Source organism: Bubalus kerabau, chromosome 4 (assembly GCF_029407905.1).
Source record: "Bubalus kerabau isolate K-KA32 ecotype Philippines breed swamp buffalo chromosome 4, PCC_UOA_SB_1v2, whole genome shotgun sequence".
NCBI classification, from domain to species: Eukaryota; Metazoa; Chordata; class Mammalia; order Artiodactyla; family Bovidae; genus Bubalus; species Bubalus kerabau.
In genome coordinates, this window is record NC_073627.1 from 10,706,189 (window position 1) to 10,723,031 (window position 16,843).

At 48.8% G+C, this 16,843-nt stretch overlaps 1 protein-coding gene across 3 annotated transcripts in view; it reads right to left on the reverse strand.

The window, feature by feature from the left end:
• The window catches only part of CYTH1 (cytohesin 1), an 80,360-nt gene that overhangs the window by 33,744 nt on the left and 29,773 nt on the right, over positions 1 to 16,843 (reverse strand). Inside the window, exon 1 of one of the 3 annotated variants that reach the window (XM_055575278.1) lies at positions 8,510 to 8,869. The exons of the other annotated variants lie outside the window; for them this stretch is intronic. Within the exon in view, the coding sequence (XP_055431253.1) occupies positions 8,510 to 8,702 (193 nt within the window). The 5' untranslated portion in view covers positions 8,703 to 8,869. Of the gene's footprint in view, positions 1 to 8,509; positions 8,870 to 16,843 lie in introns of those variants that run through there. 3 annotated transcript variants of the gene reach the window in all.

The following is a 16,843-nucleotide window of genomic DNA, read 5'->3' on the forward strand; positions in this document are numbered from 1 at the left end:
ATGGTTACCACCCATAAACTAGGTGCTGTATTAGTTACTGCGAAAGATACAGAGACAGTAAGACGTGGGTTTAGCCCCCAAAGAGCTTCTGTGTTCCTGTTCCTTTTAAAGAAAAAGAATCAAGCAGCGTATGTGCCAATGGAACACTGGTGACAGGTGCTGCGGGGTCAGCAACAGCAAAGCCGGCAAAGCCAGTTGTCCCAGAGGCCTCACGCTGCCCCAGAGGCCTCAGGCTGCCCCTGAGGCCGGGCCAGCGGGGAGAGGGCACAAGAGGCTGGGGACAAAGGACAAATGGGGATACAGAACAAACTGGAAACTCCTGGAAAAGCTGCACTAGTCAGAAATGGTGTCTTCTGAGTCTGGCCTGAAGACATCTGACTGGTGTCTTGGTGTCCTTTGAGTCTGGCCTGAACACAACATCTGACTGTTGTTGGACAGGCGGTGAGGTAGAGTCACAAGGGGTGTGGGCGCACCAGGAGAGAGGGATAGGCAGCATTTCTGGGTGACCAGAGAGAAGTGACAGGGACACAGGGCATTCATCTAAGGCAGCGAAACTTCAGCTCAGGAGTGGGGGCACAGAACTAAGTGTCTTCTGCCCCCTGACAGCTCAGAGCTTCCACGGCCACCCACCTGTGCTTAATTCCACAGACAACTCCTGAGAGGCAATGAATCAGTGTCTTTCAAATTATCAGCAACACAAACTTGTTAATCCTACGCATCCCCAAGCCCCCCATCCTCTGGGCAAAGGCCCCAGGCCAGCCTGCACTCCCACCTGCCCTGCTTCTGCATCACAGGAAATGCAAGCATGGACTTTTCAACCATTCTACTCCATTCCTTCTGCTTTAAAATGCTGAGTTACTCTTTAGTAGAAGCTAGGAGCATATACTGAGCAACTGAACTGAGGAGCGTATATTGGAGAAGGAAATGGCCACCCACTCCAGTATTCTTGCCTGGAGAATCCCAGGGACGGAGGAGCCTGGTGGGCTGCCATCTATAGGGTCGCACAGAGTCAAACACGACTGAAGCAACTTAGCAGCAGCAGGAGCATAAATGCTTCTTCAAAGCAGCCAAGACTGGCTTCTGTTCCCGCTCTGAGAAGGGCCAGAAGCAGTTGAGGGGGTGGCAGTTCCTAACTCTAACCTCAGACTGGAAAAAGCTGGCTCCTGGTGCCAGACATCAACCCTTCTCAGAGCTGCCTGAGGTCCAGAGAAGGCTCTCAAGGTTTGAGAGAAGCCTGAGAGCGGCTGCAGGCACCGACCCAGGCCCCTGCTCTCCAGGTCCCAGCAGCCCTGAGTCCGTTCACAGGCAGCAAAGCTGGGGCAGCAGGCAGCCCGCCTTCCAGATGGGGGCCTGCTCCCAGCCCCAGCACAGGGACTCATTCCTGCTGGGGCCACTCTCGGGGTCCTCTCCCTCCTGCCCTTGGCAGAGGGCACAGTAGGGCGGTAGAAAGGAGGGAGGGAGGCAGGATGCGGGCAGCTCTGCCCCTGGAGACACAGGGCAGCTCTGTGCCCTCCACCGCCAGCTCTGGAAGGCGAGCTGACCTGGGAGAGGGCACGGGCCTCCTCCATCTAATACAAACAGATCCTCACTCTAATCTACCCCCAAAGACCAGCAAATTCCCTGCAAGCTAGCGTGATTACCATGGCTGGAGAAAGCCACCAAGAAAATAAAACGATCTGAGCACAGGCAGGAGGACCCCAGTGGGGGAAGGTGGTCTTCAGTTTGTACATCGCTTTCTAAAAATACTATTTACATTAACAACAAGAGTTTTACAGGAAGTGTGACGGATAAAACGATATTAAAGTTCACATGGAAAATGCGTATGCGAATAGCACAGGCAACTATGAAGAGGAAGAAGGGTAATGTGAGAGAGCTGCTGCCAGAGATTGAAGTGTGGCGGTGGCGGCTAAGTCGCTTCAGTCATGTCGGACTCTGTGCGACCCCATAGACAGCAGCCCGCCAGGATCCCCCGTCCCTGGGATTCTCCAGGCAAGAACACTGGGGTGGGTTGCCATTTCCTTCTCCAAGAGATTAAAGTGAGGAGTCAATAATTTGAAATTTCAGCAATAGAGAAGAAAAACAGCAGAAAAGAAACTCAAGAAATACTGAAACACTTCAAGTCATGAAGTCTCATAAAGAAAGTATTTTTAAAAGATACAAAAATATAAAGAAAAACAGGATTATTCAGTCAATGGTGGTAGGGCAATTAGCTACCCATTTGAGGGAAAGCTAAGCTGAATGCCTACCTCATTTATATCAGAATAAATTCTAGCTGAATCAAAGATTTTAATATAAAAAAAGAAACCACAGAAATTCTAGAATAAAGCATAGATTAATAAGGTCATAATCTCAGAATCTGTTCAATTTGCTATAATAAAGTGAAAGGCTTCAGAATGGAAAATCAAGTTCTATGAGCTAAAAGGTGAACAACCAGGACAGCAGATGTGCAACGCCTGTGACAGAGGCGCACGCATTTCCGAAGGAGAGCACCACACAGAGCTGTGAGACCACGGCGCACAAGCCGCGAAGGCCAGAAAAGGCAGACGCGGAAACACAGCGGCCAGACGCGAAGGACGGACGCTTCAACCCTCCAGTTAAAGCTTCCCGAGAGCTTGGCAGAAACAAGCGTCTACCAACGGCCCGGAGGGTCCAGGCTCCGCTGGGGGAGCGGAGAGGGCGCAAACTTCACGCAGTACTTCTCCATTCAGCAACTGCATTTGAGAACTTACCCAACAGACATGTTGTCAAAAGTGCAAAAGTGAAAGCTGCTGCTGCTGCTGCTGCTAAGTGGCTTCAGTCGTGTCCGACTCCCTGCGACGCCATAGACGGCAGCCACCAGGCTCCCTCATCCAGGCAAGAATACTAGAGTGGGTTGCCATTTCCTTCTCCAATGGAGGAAAGTGAAAAGTGAAAGTGAAGTCGCTCAGTCGTGTCCGACTCTTAGAGACCCCACTGAACTGCAGCCTACCAGGCTCCTCCGTCCATGGGATTTTCCAGGCAAGAGGACTGGAGTGGGGTGCCATTGCCTTCTCCTAAAAAGCTATTTACACACAATTTGGTCGTTAAAAAGAGTAAGCTGGTCACAGATGATGGCACAGAAAGATGTCCCAGACACGGTGCCACGAGAAGGAACAGGACACCACGCATGTGACACCGATGCTGGGAAAGGCACAGATCTGAGAAGGATGCACTTCAAACTGTCGACAGGGACCCTCTCCAGAGACAAGGAGTGTGGACAGGGAATGAATGGAGGCAGCGATGCCGCACTTTATACCCTTGTTTATCTGGATCCAAAACTAAGGCAAAATTTTATGCTGAAATCTCTATTCAGAAAAGAATACGGAAATGTCACCAACCAATTACCCCAAAACATTTGCTCAGCTTACACCTAAGTATTTCTTTTGTGGGAGGAACATACTTGGAGTCCTGTTATATATAATGGCGTGTGAAATCCCTGGGGGGAACTATACCATCATGCTGTGTTGTCTATGTAGGATTCCACTGGACTTCCATGAATCAGAATCCTGAACTCTTAACAGAAGAGACAAAGGAGAAGAGACTCAAGATGCCAGAAAGAGAAGAGATGCAGAAACAGTCGCCAACTTGGAAAAGAAATGTGCTATATTTTTCTGGGTCAGAAGTTAAGCTTTCATGATTTCTCTGTAGGGTAAGGAAGGAAGGCCATACAGAAGTCAAGAAATTATCTTCGGAAGAAGGGAAGGAAGTGGCGGGGCGAGTCCTGACCATGAGCAGAGCTGAGGGCAGCAAGCCTGACTTCTGTGTCCCTCCTCCCTGGTGTGGCACAACCAGCACGGGCTCAGGAGGAGGACAAGTGGGTCCCAGGAGCAGCGAGTCTCAGCAGCGCCGCCCAGTGCCAGCCCCAGGGGAGCTCCACGTGCCCTGGGAGCCAGGGCCCCACGAGCCTGAGGCCCCTCCGCACTAGTGACAGCCCCAGCTGCAAGGTGAAGCCATCTGAGTCCCCATGAGCGGAGGCTCTTCACAAGGGAGCAGGAGAAGACAGAGCTGTTACAAGCATCTTTCTAAAAAGGAAAGCTCAGCTTGGCTTCAGCAAACAGAGAAGCAAAGACAAGAACAGTGTAAATTCAGTAAAGGTGCCTTTGGAAGGCTGTCAAAATGCAAGGGAAAAGTGAGAAATGGATACTATATAAAATGTGCAGAAGGTCTAGCCCTCCACTTTTAAGGTAACCAGCAGCAACCTATATGTAGGTCGAGTCAGCCCCTCCCCATCACCACCACCAACACACTCAGCAAATCTTCCAGAGCCACAGGAAGGGCTGGGTGGCAAGGTCCTAATGCCTCCTGTCCATATCTACCGCATCTCCCTTGCCCTCGGCTCCGTGGCCCACTCTACAGGCTGGAGGATGCCAGTCCTGCGTCCTGCCAAGACCATACTCCCTGCCTGTTCTTTCCACAATGCTGGCTCCTCAGACAACTCCACCTGCTGCCCTCCACACCCCACCTGCCTCCTGGATGCTGGGTCCTGACCACCGACAGCCAGCCCTATGCTTTTATGTTCCACAGCAAAGAGAACTTGGGAAGCTGTGGAAAGCCTCACATGACATATAAAGGTCCACTCTTTTCCGAGCAGAACCTGAGCCTCATTTCTTCAACCTCCTTCATCAAGAAGAAAGGGCAGTCCTGACCCTCTGTTCAGCGCTGCAGGCACTCACGCTGGTGTGCTCCACAGACAGCCTATGAGATTGAGACCAGAGCCTAAGAAACCCAGACCAGAGAGAGGCCTCTTCAAAACCGGTCCTGGCAGATGGTGATGCAGGTCTGCTGAGATGTGTGCTTTGTGCAATGCCAAGAGCTCTTGCTTAAAAATAAAGATGTAACCATTTTTGGTTCTGAAAAATACGAACTCAACCGGTGAGGAAGGGAGTAGGGAGTATCTATGGGGTGTGCACTTGCAGCACCTCTGCTCTCCGGACTAGAACTCCCCCAGCCCCGGCAGCCTGCCCAACGTGAGGACTAGAACTCCCCCAGCCCCGGCAGCCTGCCCAACGTGAGGACTAGAACTCCCCCAGCCCCGGCAGCCTGCCCAACGTGAGGACTAGAACTCCCCCAGCCCCGGCAGCCTGCCCAACGTGAGGACTAGAACTCCCCCAGCCCCGGCAGCCTGCCCAACGTGAGGCTGGAGCAGTGCAAGGACCACACTGAGGGTGGGGGAAGGGGTGAGCTACCACCGGGCACAGCGTTTCAGATGCAACCCGAGAACCCAGTGTCCTACAGGAGAGATGCTCTACTTAATTCCATTTGTCAGTATGTTTTCCTACAAATAATACTAGCTTATACACATATAAGATCCACAGCCTAAAATATTTTTTCATTTCCATTATTTGAACTTGACGACAAAGCCCAATTGTGAACTTTGCACACTTCCTGACAATGAACTATGTATGCAGTGTTACTTCCAGTTTAGAGATGAGATAAGATTCAATGAGTATAAATAATCCAGGAACAGACCAAGTCCAACTCAAACTCTCTGGCTGAGCCGTCAGCTCTTTCTTTTCTCTCCCCAGAATAATCAATCGTGCCACGTCAGCTCAGCACTCACTGCGCATCTGCATGTGCCCGGCCAGTGCTGGGGCTGGGATTTAAAGAGCTCAGCAGGGGCTCCCAGCAGGGCAGGCGGGCGACCCCTCAGCAGCAGCACAGGCGGCCACCTCGGCCAGGCTGCTCAGGACTTGGACAAGCCTCGGAGCCTGCACTTGAGGACCGATGCAGATGCAGAGAGAATGTGGATGCACGGATCACACAAAGGGACGAGGCTAGGGTGGCTGCGTGCCTGGGGACAGTGAGCACAGCTCCGCTCAGGGCCCGGGGCACCCGGCAGAGCCTGAGCTGTGCTGGTGCGAGTCCCGTGTGCCCCTCAGCAGGGAGCTTGGATCCCAGTCCTGAGAGAAGGTTCAAAGGCAAAGCAAGGGGGTCAAACATTCCAAAGGTAACAGCTAAAAACAGCCTCAGATGGCTAAGAAAACAGTGCTCAATTCAGTGTAATGGTTAAGTCTCACACACCTGCATAACTGGACACTATCCTTACACACGTGTGCATAACTGGACACTGGTTAAGTCTCACTTACACACACCCGCGTAACTAGAGTGGAACCTGATGAGCCTAAGTAAGAGGGAAGGACAGAGGCAAAGCCATGTCTGTAACTGAAGGACTGCAGACTCTCATGCAGCAGGTAAGATCTGACTTCTTTAGAGACATTTTTTAAACCTTCATTCCCCTGTGTTGGGTGGCCCTTTGGGTGACAATCTAATCAATTCAGCTGTGTGAGGAGCACACGCTGACACTTCACCCGCCCTCCCAGGATGCTGGGGACCGCCCCGGGAAAGTCCATTTGCTCCCTTCACTTTCACACATGCCCGATGCCATCTCTGTCATCTCATCTCAGTATCTAGGAGCAAGTATCTTAGCAACACTGCACCCCCCCCAATGTCTCAAACAAACAACAAGATGAAACATTCCGGGGCAGGGGGTGCTGAGGGAAATGGAGAACCACCCATTCTGAAGACTACTTTTTCAAAGCAAAGTTGCCCATTAATTCTATCTCTAAAAATTGATTTCTAAATGCCCTAGCCCTACTCCCACCCATGAATCAAGGGCACACACACTGAGCAGTTTATGTTGAATGTTAAAGCCTCTAGGATGGCCAGAAGCTGACAGCATGGAACCCCTTGATTCTGACTTTAAAGTGACTGTTGGCACCACCTCAGGGAGTCTGAAGCCAGGCCACCAGGAAGGAGCAGCGGCAAGTAAGAGGGAAGAACCAGCTCAGTGAGCAGCGGTCACCCTCTGCTGAGGCCGGGCCAGTGCACCCTGACCACCTCAGCATCATCCACCAGTGTCCTCCTCCCCTCTCACAAGGGTCCCCTTTCAAGCTAGACACCTTGGCTACCGTGGACACACCTCTCAGACACAAAAGCTCCCACGGGGGCAGTTCAGCCCTGACGGAGAACCGCTTCATCATCATCCCCTCCTCACATGCCGGGTGTTGTCAACACCAAATCCCCCTCCCCCCCACAGGCTTTCACACACAGTATAGCTTTTCGAGCCACCCTGTCGGGTATGGTCCACAATACTGTCTGACACAAAGATGAAACTTCACATACATTTTACAGTGAACCAGATAAGGGAAAAGATAAAAACGACCCCTAAAGTTCATTATCACTTTCACAAAATCCATTTTGAAAAACAGCTTAATATTTATTCCTGACTTATTCATATCATCCAATACCAGCTACAAACCAATATATATTTTGCTTTTTGTCTTAAAGGCACTAAAACATGGCCATCTGGGACTTTCCAGGTGGCACAAGTGAATCAGAATCTGCCTGTCAGTGCAGGAAACCTCGGTTCAATCCCTGGTCTGGGAAGATTCCACGTGCTGCTGAGCATCTCAGCCCATGCACCACAACTATCGAAGCCTGCATGCTCTAGGGCCTCCAGCCCCAACTGATGAGCCCCCGTATGGCAGCTACTGAAGACCGTGCACCTAGAGCCAGCGCGTCGCAGCCACCGGGCCTGCGTGCTGCAGCAACCGGAGCCCGCACGCCTCGAGTCTGTGCTCCACAGCAGGAGCAGCCACCTCGAGGAGACGCCCGTGCACCGATGCTAGAGCACAGCCCCCGCTTGCCGCAACTAGAGAAAGCCCGTGTGCAGCAACGAAGACGCAGGGCAGCCATTAATAAATACATAAAACGTAGCAGTGTGTACGTGTCAAAAACAAATCAAAAACAAAACAAAAAATACATGGCCATCTGATGAAAGTATCACAATAAAACATACCACAGACCCACACACAAAACTTCAAGACATTGGAGAGCCCTGACCTAGGGTGCTTTAAAGCCAGTTCTTCTGCAAAGGCTTTTGGGATTTAGAATCCACAAAACTTGTCACCCCTTTACTCTTAGCTTCACTGTTTACAGTGTAGGTGTGGAGAAGACAAAGGAAGTTCCCCAGACCCTGCAAGGCTTCAGTCCTTACTTACCTAATACCAAAAGAGGAAGATCAAACAACTACGGATTCCCTCTGTTACATTTTTATTTAATAAAAAGTTATTATTCATCCTGAACCTCACGGTTATTATTCATCCTCAGGTACTTTCAAACTTGGTCTCTAACATCTTTCCTTTTTTAGTGTCACACTGGTGTACATGCAACTTTCAGCGCTTCTAAGACTGTTATTCAGACTCAGGAAGTCAGACGCCATCGCCAAGTAGGAGGGCAAACGCCACCAAGACGCACCCAGGGCGGATCCCCAGCAAGAGGCAGAGTGGGGGTGGGGGCTGGGGGACACTTTCAGTTTAAAAACACAGTCTCTCTCTCTCTCTCTCTCTCTCACACACACAAGCAAGAGCCTTTCAGTTGGCACTCCTCAAGGGGCTGCAAAACTGTCGTCACACAACACATGTCGTCACATGTTGATCAAAAGAGATACCTAAACCTCGCCCCACACACCCAGACCAGGCCTGGGACTCACCATCCTCTTCTTCGGTTTTAAGGACCATCTTTTCTGTCACAGCAGGACCCTGAAGGCTGCCGGGGTTTGTACTCCTGGGAGGCCGGGTGGGGCGGGAATACCTGTGGGCCGTCCAACACTGGGACAGCTCAGAGCTGCTTCCTGGACTGCCGGGGAACTCCCTGGCAGCACTCCTGGACCAATCAGCCTCCATCCACAGAAGCGTCACTCCCAGTTCACTGCCACCACCCAGTTCCTGAAGTCAAGCTCAAGGAGCTCCCCAGAGGTTAACCACCTCCTCCCTGGAAGCAGTCTGAGGCTGGAGTCCAGTGAGGAACAGCGGCACTTCTGGTCTCAGACTCACCCAAAGCAATAGACAGGGCTGGTGTTTCTCTCTTCACTTCCCAAGTACTTTCTTAGAACAAAATGACTTAAAAACACTGGGTTGTCTCACAGTGAGGTAACAGCGCATTTCCCAGGAGTGTGACTAAGAGATCATAATCATTACAGTATGTTATGAGGTCACAGGATAAAAATAGGAGGCAGATTTTAGAGGCAAAAAAAAAAAAAACCCTAAGACAACTAAGGGCATCATTCCCATATAAGTTCAACTTCATCCCCATTCTATGTTCTAATATATTGCACCAAACTGTTCTTTTCTGCATATTCTTAATATATTCATGACACGTTTATTGTTGAAATTAGATTATAGTAGTTGGGGGGGGGGGGCCTTAATCCTATCACTCAGGGATAACCACTGATGACATTTCAGTACATGTTCTTAATATTTGTCCAGATTTTTGTTTTCTATATTATATTCTCATTCTTACATATTTAACTCTTTATATATATATATCTCAACATCTATATCTCTCATTACAGCTGCCATATTTACTACATAACCACATATACTATATAATATATGAAATATATTTATCCTTCTCTTAAGATATATTCACCTCAAGAGATAAGTATACAGATAGTCTGTGACTTTCAATGATTGACTTTTTTTGTGGCTGTGCTGTGGGACATAAGGGATCTTAGTTCCCCAACCAGGGATCAAGCCTGTGCCCGTGCAGTGGAAGCACGGACCCCAAACCACTGGACTGCTCGGGAAGTCTCACAACGGTTGACTTACGACTTTTCAATTTTATTATGGCGGGAAAGTGATACACAGTCAGTAGAAACTATACTCTGAATGTTGCTCTTTTCTGGGTTAGCAATACATGGTCCGATCTGCTCCTGTGTTGCTGGGCAGTGGCAGCGAGCACAGCCCCCAGTCAGCACACTGTCACGAAGGGGAACAACCGACACTCTTACAACCACCCTGGACGCAGACAACTGTTGTTTCTTCTCACTGTGTCAGTACAGTGCTCAAGTCGTTACAGCAGACAGTCGACACAGGCTGCGTGTTAGGTGATCTGGCCCCACTGTAGGCTGCTTTACTGCTCTGAGCACACCTAAGGTAGGCTGTGCTAAGCTGTGCTGTTCAGTTTGGGTGTATTACATACACGTTGACCTATGACATTTTCAACTTATGATGTGTTTATCAGGATGTAACCTGAAAGAAAGCTTCCGTGAATATTCACATAATGTCTTTTTCTCAGCCTAACACCCACATCAGTCGCAATCCCAAGGAGACAGACACACACTCAGAGTGGGAGTGTGGACAGGAGAGAGGGCAGTCTAGAAAAGTGAGGGCAGGGTCTGGGGAGACCACAGGGAGAGACGCGGCCCCAGGGCCAGTGCGAGGGGGCGGCCCTGACCAGGCCAGGCCTGCCGGGTGGTGGAGTGGAGGGGACCCCTGACCTCAGCTGACTGGTGGGGAGTGTCCCCCAGCCCGCCAGCCTCCTGGACAATCCAAAGGGCCAGAGGGCTGGGGAGAGTGAAGAGAGTGGAGCTGGGAGGGCACAAACCCTCACTGACCTAACGGACCACACAACCCCCAAGGCCAGGAGCCAGCCCTGAAGTCCTCAGTCCCGTAATCACCACAGTGTCAGGACCCTCTTCCTGGGACCCTGTGCCTCTCCAGGCTCATCTCTCACCACCATGCCTAGTTTGTTCTCTAAGCAAAAGACACACACATCACATAAAGCAAGTAGTACCTAGGGTTTAAAACAGAAAACCAGTTTCCTGCCCTGCTCCCCTCTCCCCCACCTAAAATCACGCTCCACAGATGTAGGTCTCTCGGCTATTTCTTCTGCTCATCATCTCCCTGTTGTGAAATAACTAGTTATACCACTTGTTCTCGAGTTTTCAACTCTATACATCAACTGCCTGCCATGGAAGATGAAAACTCGGCTTCTGCTGCCACACCTCAGCCACGTGTGCGTGCACACACACACACCCCTGCACACACGCACACACCCCTCACACACACACACCCTTGCACACACACCCCTGGTATAATCAGGCAAACATTTTTGGTAAAATCAGTATTTAGTATTCCCATAAATACTGCTCAAAACCTAGCTACATGATGTACTATGATTAAAATAACCACATAACGGCATTAAGTGGCCTTTTTGTTTCTCTCAGTGCCAAACTCTCTACCATGCTATGAAGCCGTCAATATGGTCAACCCTGTGCAGTGGTCTGTCTTCTGAGACGGCCTCCAGAAACCTCCACGCTTCCGCTCAGCCTAGTCTTGCGGTTCTGAGGCCCAAGTTCTGGGGACCACTCTGTGCGCTCCCTCTGCTGCTTCCCACCACTGCTCCTGAGTCTCTGATTCAATGTTTTTTTTTTTTTCCTTTCTGGGGATTACTCCCTCATTTTGGTGGAGCACATCCTCTCACAACTAACAGAGGGGCTGTGAAGGAGCGGGCTTTCATCACCGGGGCTGTGAATTTTGCGCCTCTTCTCTTACACCTGGCACTTTGGCTGGGTGTGGCACTCTGAGTGAAGCTTAATCCCTGCCGCGTGGTGGAGGTGCCCCCTCACTGTTCCCTCTTCCGGTGCTGCTGTTGGCAGTGGTGCCACTCTGATGCCCAAACTTTTGTATGTGACACTTTCCCCTCTCAGGAAGATTTCAGGACCTTCTCTCTCTGCAGACTGTTATGAAATTGCATATGTTAGCCATCGGGTAGAACCTATGCCTGAAATCTCCCCCCACCCCAGTTCTTGTATTTTGACATTTTTATAAGCAACTGGACCTCTCTTGTGGATCCTTTAATTATTCTTACCTATTCACTCCTACTTTTCCTCTTCTTTTTGAGCTGCTTTCTAGGAAATATTCTTTCAATGGACCAAATGTTTGTGTCCCCGATGCACAACGTGCTGGTATGGAAATGGAGCCTCTGGGAGGTGACCAGGTCATGACAGTGGAGCCACCTGAATGGAATTAGTGCCCTTATATGAAGCGGCCAGAGAGTTAGCTAGCTCTCTTTCTGCCATGTGAGGACACAGCAGGAGTGCAGCTCTCTATAAACCAGGAAGGAGGCCCTCACCAAGAGTCCCATCCAGCCAGCACTGAGATCTTAGACTTTCAGCCTCTACAACTGCGAGAAACAAACATCTGTTGTTTAAGCCACCCATCCTGTGCTACTTTGTTACAACAGCCTGAACTAAGACAATTCTCTGCTTTATCTTCCAATCTTTCTATTTGAATGTTCTATTTCTGGTATTTGTTGTTTGGTGGCTAAGTCATGCTAGACTCTTTGTCACTCCGTGGACTGTAGCCTGCCAAGCTTCACTGTCCATGGGATTTTCCAGGCAAAAATACTGGAGTGGGTTGCCATTTCCTTCTCCAGGGGATCTTCTGGACCCAAGGACTGAATCTGCGTCTCCTGCATTGCAGGCAGATTCTTTACCACTGAGCCATCTGGGAAACCTATTTATTTTATTTTTAATCTGCAAGAACTCACTTGTAATCTCTGAATGTATCTTTTTGATAGCATCCAATTCTTATTTCATTAATATAATTTCTGAGACTCTTAAGTATACAGTTTTAAAGTTTTCTTCTATATCGTCCATGACCTGTTTCCTCTAATTTTTTTTCTTCTGTTTACTTTGTTCTATTCATGTTCAGGGATTTTCTTTAAATGTCTAGTAAACAGAGGCTATTTCTTCATATTTAAGAGAGAGGCACTGACAATCTGATTAAAAACTGTGTAGTAGCTATGGCCTGTTGAGTGGTGAGTGTCTTTGTAAAATAATAAAGCAATTAACACGTACAGACCCCACATGTAGGGCTCTGTAGGTTCTTGTCTTGAGCAGTGACCTAAAGACAAGATCTCCAATAAAGCTGGCCAGCAGCACCTGGGCAGGTAAGTAGAGAGAGAGAAAGGGAAAGGAGCTCCTAAGTAAGTACAGAGACTTTCACTCAGTCCCCTTACAGCCTGATCTCCATGTTTTACCAAAGGGAAAGAGAAATCGCCTTGCTACAGGAGACGGAAAATAACTGGGTGTCTTAACTTCCTGTCATGACTTCAGACCCACCCTCCGGTTTCTAGCGTCATTCCATATCTCCAATCTCAGAGGAATTTCTGAGATTTGAAGATATGGCATTTTGTTTCATGATGACCTCCTTCTTTGCAGCTTAGATCTTTCCTCATAAGCTGCGAATAGGAAGGGGTTGGAGAACACAATCATGCAAGTGTCCAAAAACCCACAGAAGTGTATCTGTAAGGTGACATAGAAAGTGACAAAGACCTCAACTTTCTACAGACAGAAACCCACAGTTGCCTAGAAATATTGCAAAGCTCTTTTGAAAGTTACTCTACTTCTTGGGCTTCCCTGGTGGCTCAGACAGTACAGAGTCTGCCTACAGTGCAGGAGACCTTGATTTGATCCTTGAGTTGGGAAGATACCCTGGAGAAGGAAATGACAACCCACTCCAGTATTCTTGCCTAGAAAATCCCATGGATGAAGGAGCCTGGCAGGCTAAATAGTTCGTGGGGTCGCAAAGAGTTGGACACAACTGAGCGACTTCACTTTCTTTCTACTTCTTGGGTTACCTGAAAAATATGGATTTGTACTGTTTTTCCTCATACACATGAACAGCACCAAATCACCAAAGTACAAAAACAAAAAGGCTTGAGAACAAAGGATTTACTACGCATGTATTGCAGAGAATGCAAATAAAAAATTCCTGGATGCGCACTTAACTTGCACCTCACCGCTGTTAACTGCCCATACTTTGTAAGGTGGAATTTTTAGCAGTTTTATCATCAACAGTAAAAATCAATTAGATATTTTTCAAAAGCCCTAAACCATGTCCTTTCCCTTTGCCTTACTTACACAATCTGAATTTCAATTTTTTCCAAGAAGAGTCATTAACTTTTGCAAGAAAAAAAAGAGAAAGGTGTAATTCTTCAGAGTCTGATCTTAATTTCCATGTGAAGAAAAATCACTATCAATGCCATAGAATGCCATAAACTGGGGTGGGGTGGGGGGTTCATGTGGTTTTGAGTTTCTAAGCAATTTTCCTTGAGAAGGGGGTCGACACATCACCAGGTGCTCAATGAGGACCCTCGTGCTGGGGGATCTGCACCTGGATCCAGTCCTCCAGGAGCGGGTGAGGGCAGCCCTGTCCCTGAGAGAAGCTCGGGTAAATGATTAGCGCCCCCCAGTGGTGATGGAATGATGCCCCACAGGACTCACACCTGTCGTCACCATCACACTCAGAAAAGTGGTCCTGTGTGCTTTAGAAAACATGTGCTTGACCTATTCGTGATGTTAAACAGAAACGTCTTCCTCCACAAAGACAGAGAAGCAATAGCATGACTCACAAATGAGAAAGCAATATACTATATTTGATGCTGAGGAATTCCCTGGCAGTCCAGTGGTTAGGGCTCTGTGCGCTTCTACTGCAGGGGGGATGGGTTCGACCTCTGGTTGGGGAACTAAGATCCCACATGCCTCACGGTGCAGCAAAAAAAAAAAAATTAAACTTGATGTTGAGATAAACATTGAACTATGTCTGAAAACAGTTGTTACAGCTTTAAATGTGCTTTAAAATAAAGTCAAAATTACTAGATGTGATAAATTCGAACTGTGCTGCCCTCTGCTGGTTACATGATAAGATTGTTAAAAGGTTTACAATTAGCCATTTTTGCAAATACATTACCTTTTGAATGTATACAGAAGAAAGTCATGTTCTACCTAGTATGTAGGGCATGCTCTGGTGATATTCCACTGTTCTCATTTCCTGAAAGGTTTTCGTTATATGAAAATTGGCTTGCCACTGTGATTAATTTATGGGAATAGGTGATGGCCAATGGGAATTTACGTTATACAGGCAGACACAGACAATAAACAATATTCACAATAAATAATAAATTAACTAGCACGCTAGAAAGTAGCAGGTGCTATGGGGGAAAGAAGGATCCAGGAGTGTGCGCGTAGGGTGCAGCAATTATTAAAGTACTAAACACGGGGCTTCCCTGGTAGCTCAATGGTAAAGAATCTACCTGCCAATGCAGGAGACACGGGTTCCATCCCTGAATCGGGAAGATCCCACATGCTGCGGCGCAACTAAGCCCATCTGCCACAGTTATGAAGCCTGGGCTCTAGAGCCCGGGAACTGCTACTGCTGAGCCCAGGCACTGCAGCTACTGAAGCCTGAGCCTGTAGAACCTGTGCGTTGCAACAAGAGAAGCCACTGCAAGAAGCCACCCTCACACTGCAACAAGGAGTAGCCCCCCACTTGCCGCAACTAGACAAAAGCCCGTGCAGCAAAGCAGATCCAACACAGCCCCCCCAAAAAAAGTATTAAATGTGGTGGTCAGAACAGGCATCACAGAGGTGAAATCTGAACCTCTGTGACTCCCCCAAGCCAAAACAAAAACACTGGACACAGGCTTTTTGGGTCCAAAATTCTGCAGTGTGTGAGGTGCATTCTACGGTGTGTGAACCTCCTGATTCCTGTTCCCCACCACATGGACTAATGAAACTAACCAGGCACTGTGTGCATGACCAGATTCCCAAGGCTGTTTCCCCATGAACAGACCTGAGCTCAGGGACCCAGAGCCACTGTGGTGGCTGAACCTCCCACTTCCTGTGTCCTTAGGAGAAGTCTCATCCCCTGGTAACCTGAGGGTCTGCCCGCCATGTTCTAGCTGGTGTTCACAAAACTGGTGCTCGTTATCTGAAAAACGTAAGAGCTAAGTTGCTGTTGTTCAGTCACTAAGTTGTGTCTGACTCCTTGCAACCCCATGGACTCAGCATGCCAGGCCTCCTCCCTGTCCCTCAATATTTCCCAGAGTTTGCCAAGTTCATGTCCACTGAGTCAGTGATGCCATCCAACCATTTCATCCTCTGCCCCCCTCTTCACCTTTCGCCTTCAATCTTTCCCAGCATCAAGGTTTTTTCCAATGAGTCAGCTTGTTCCCATTAGGTGGCCAAAGTACTGGAGCTTCAGCTTCACCATCAGTCCTTCCAAGGAGCATTCAAGGCTGAGTACTCTGCATTCCCTCAAAAAAGACTTGGGTCTCTACCGTGTGGTTCAGTTTGAACTGTGCTGAGTGCCACACTAGCTGGGTGCTGGGCTCCAGAGGTGATGAGAGCACAGGTCTCTGGAGGCCCCGGGTGGTGGCAGAGGTCACCTGAAACCACCACCTGGGCTGCTCAGGACTAGGACGTGAGGGTCGGGGGCTCCAAGCTCTTGGAGAAAGAACACCAAAAATGAGTCCCTGTGGGCAGCAAGAAGAATGGGGGTGTGAGCAGTCCAAAAAAGAAGAGTGACTTTTGAGAAAATCCACAATCTTAGTGGCAATATCTGGCATTTAGGAGGAGATCAGGTGATTCAAATACTGCCTTGGGGTCACAATCTTGAAGAGAAAAGTAGAGGTGACCTTTATGGGTGACCGGGCACTGTCTGGGAGAGGAAGGGCATTTTAGATACAGAACTGCCCAGCACAAGAGGCCCTTCAAGACGTGGTCCTGCCTGTCTCCCCCCGTGTCTGCTGTCACCGCGACAGAACCCCTCCACCCACAGAGACCTACCTGCATTTCTGTCATTCGCATAGTGATCATTCATCCTTCCAAGACTATGGGCCCCAAACTTAACTTCCCTCCACTGAACAAACCCTCAGTCCAATTACCTTACTCTTCTTGAAAATGATTTTATACCCAAAGTCACAGAATGACATTTGTATTGGTGGGGCTGCACATTCTCTTTCCAGCCAGGAAACCTACCTGGTAAGAAGTCTGCAGGAAAAAGAGACCTGAGAAATGCAGATTCAAAGATAAAACAATGCAGAATTCCAAACATGAGCCAGGTTCCTGGTGCTGCTGGACAGCCTGAGGTTTGTTACTGACTGAAGGGACGCGTGCTACTGCACCATAACCAAAGCAGGTAACCTTCAAAAGCTGCATCAGTTTCCAAAGAGACACAGAGATATTTTCACAGAAATA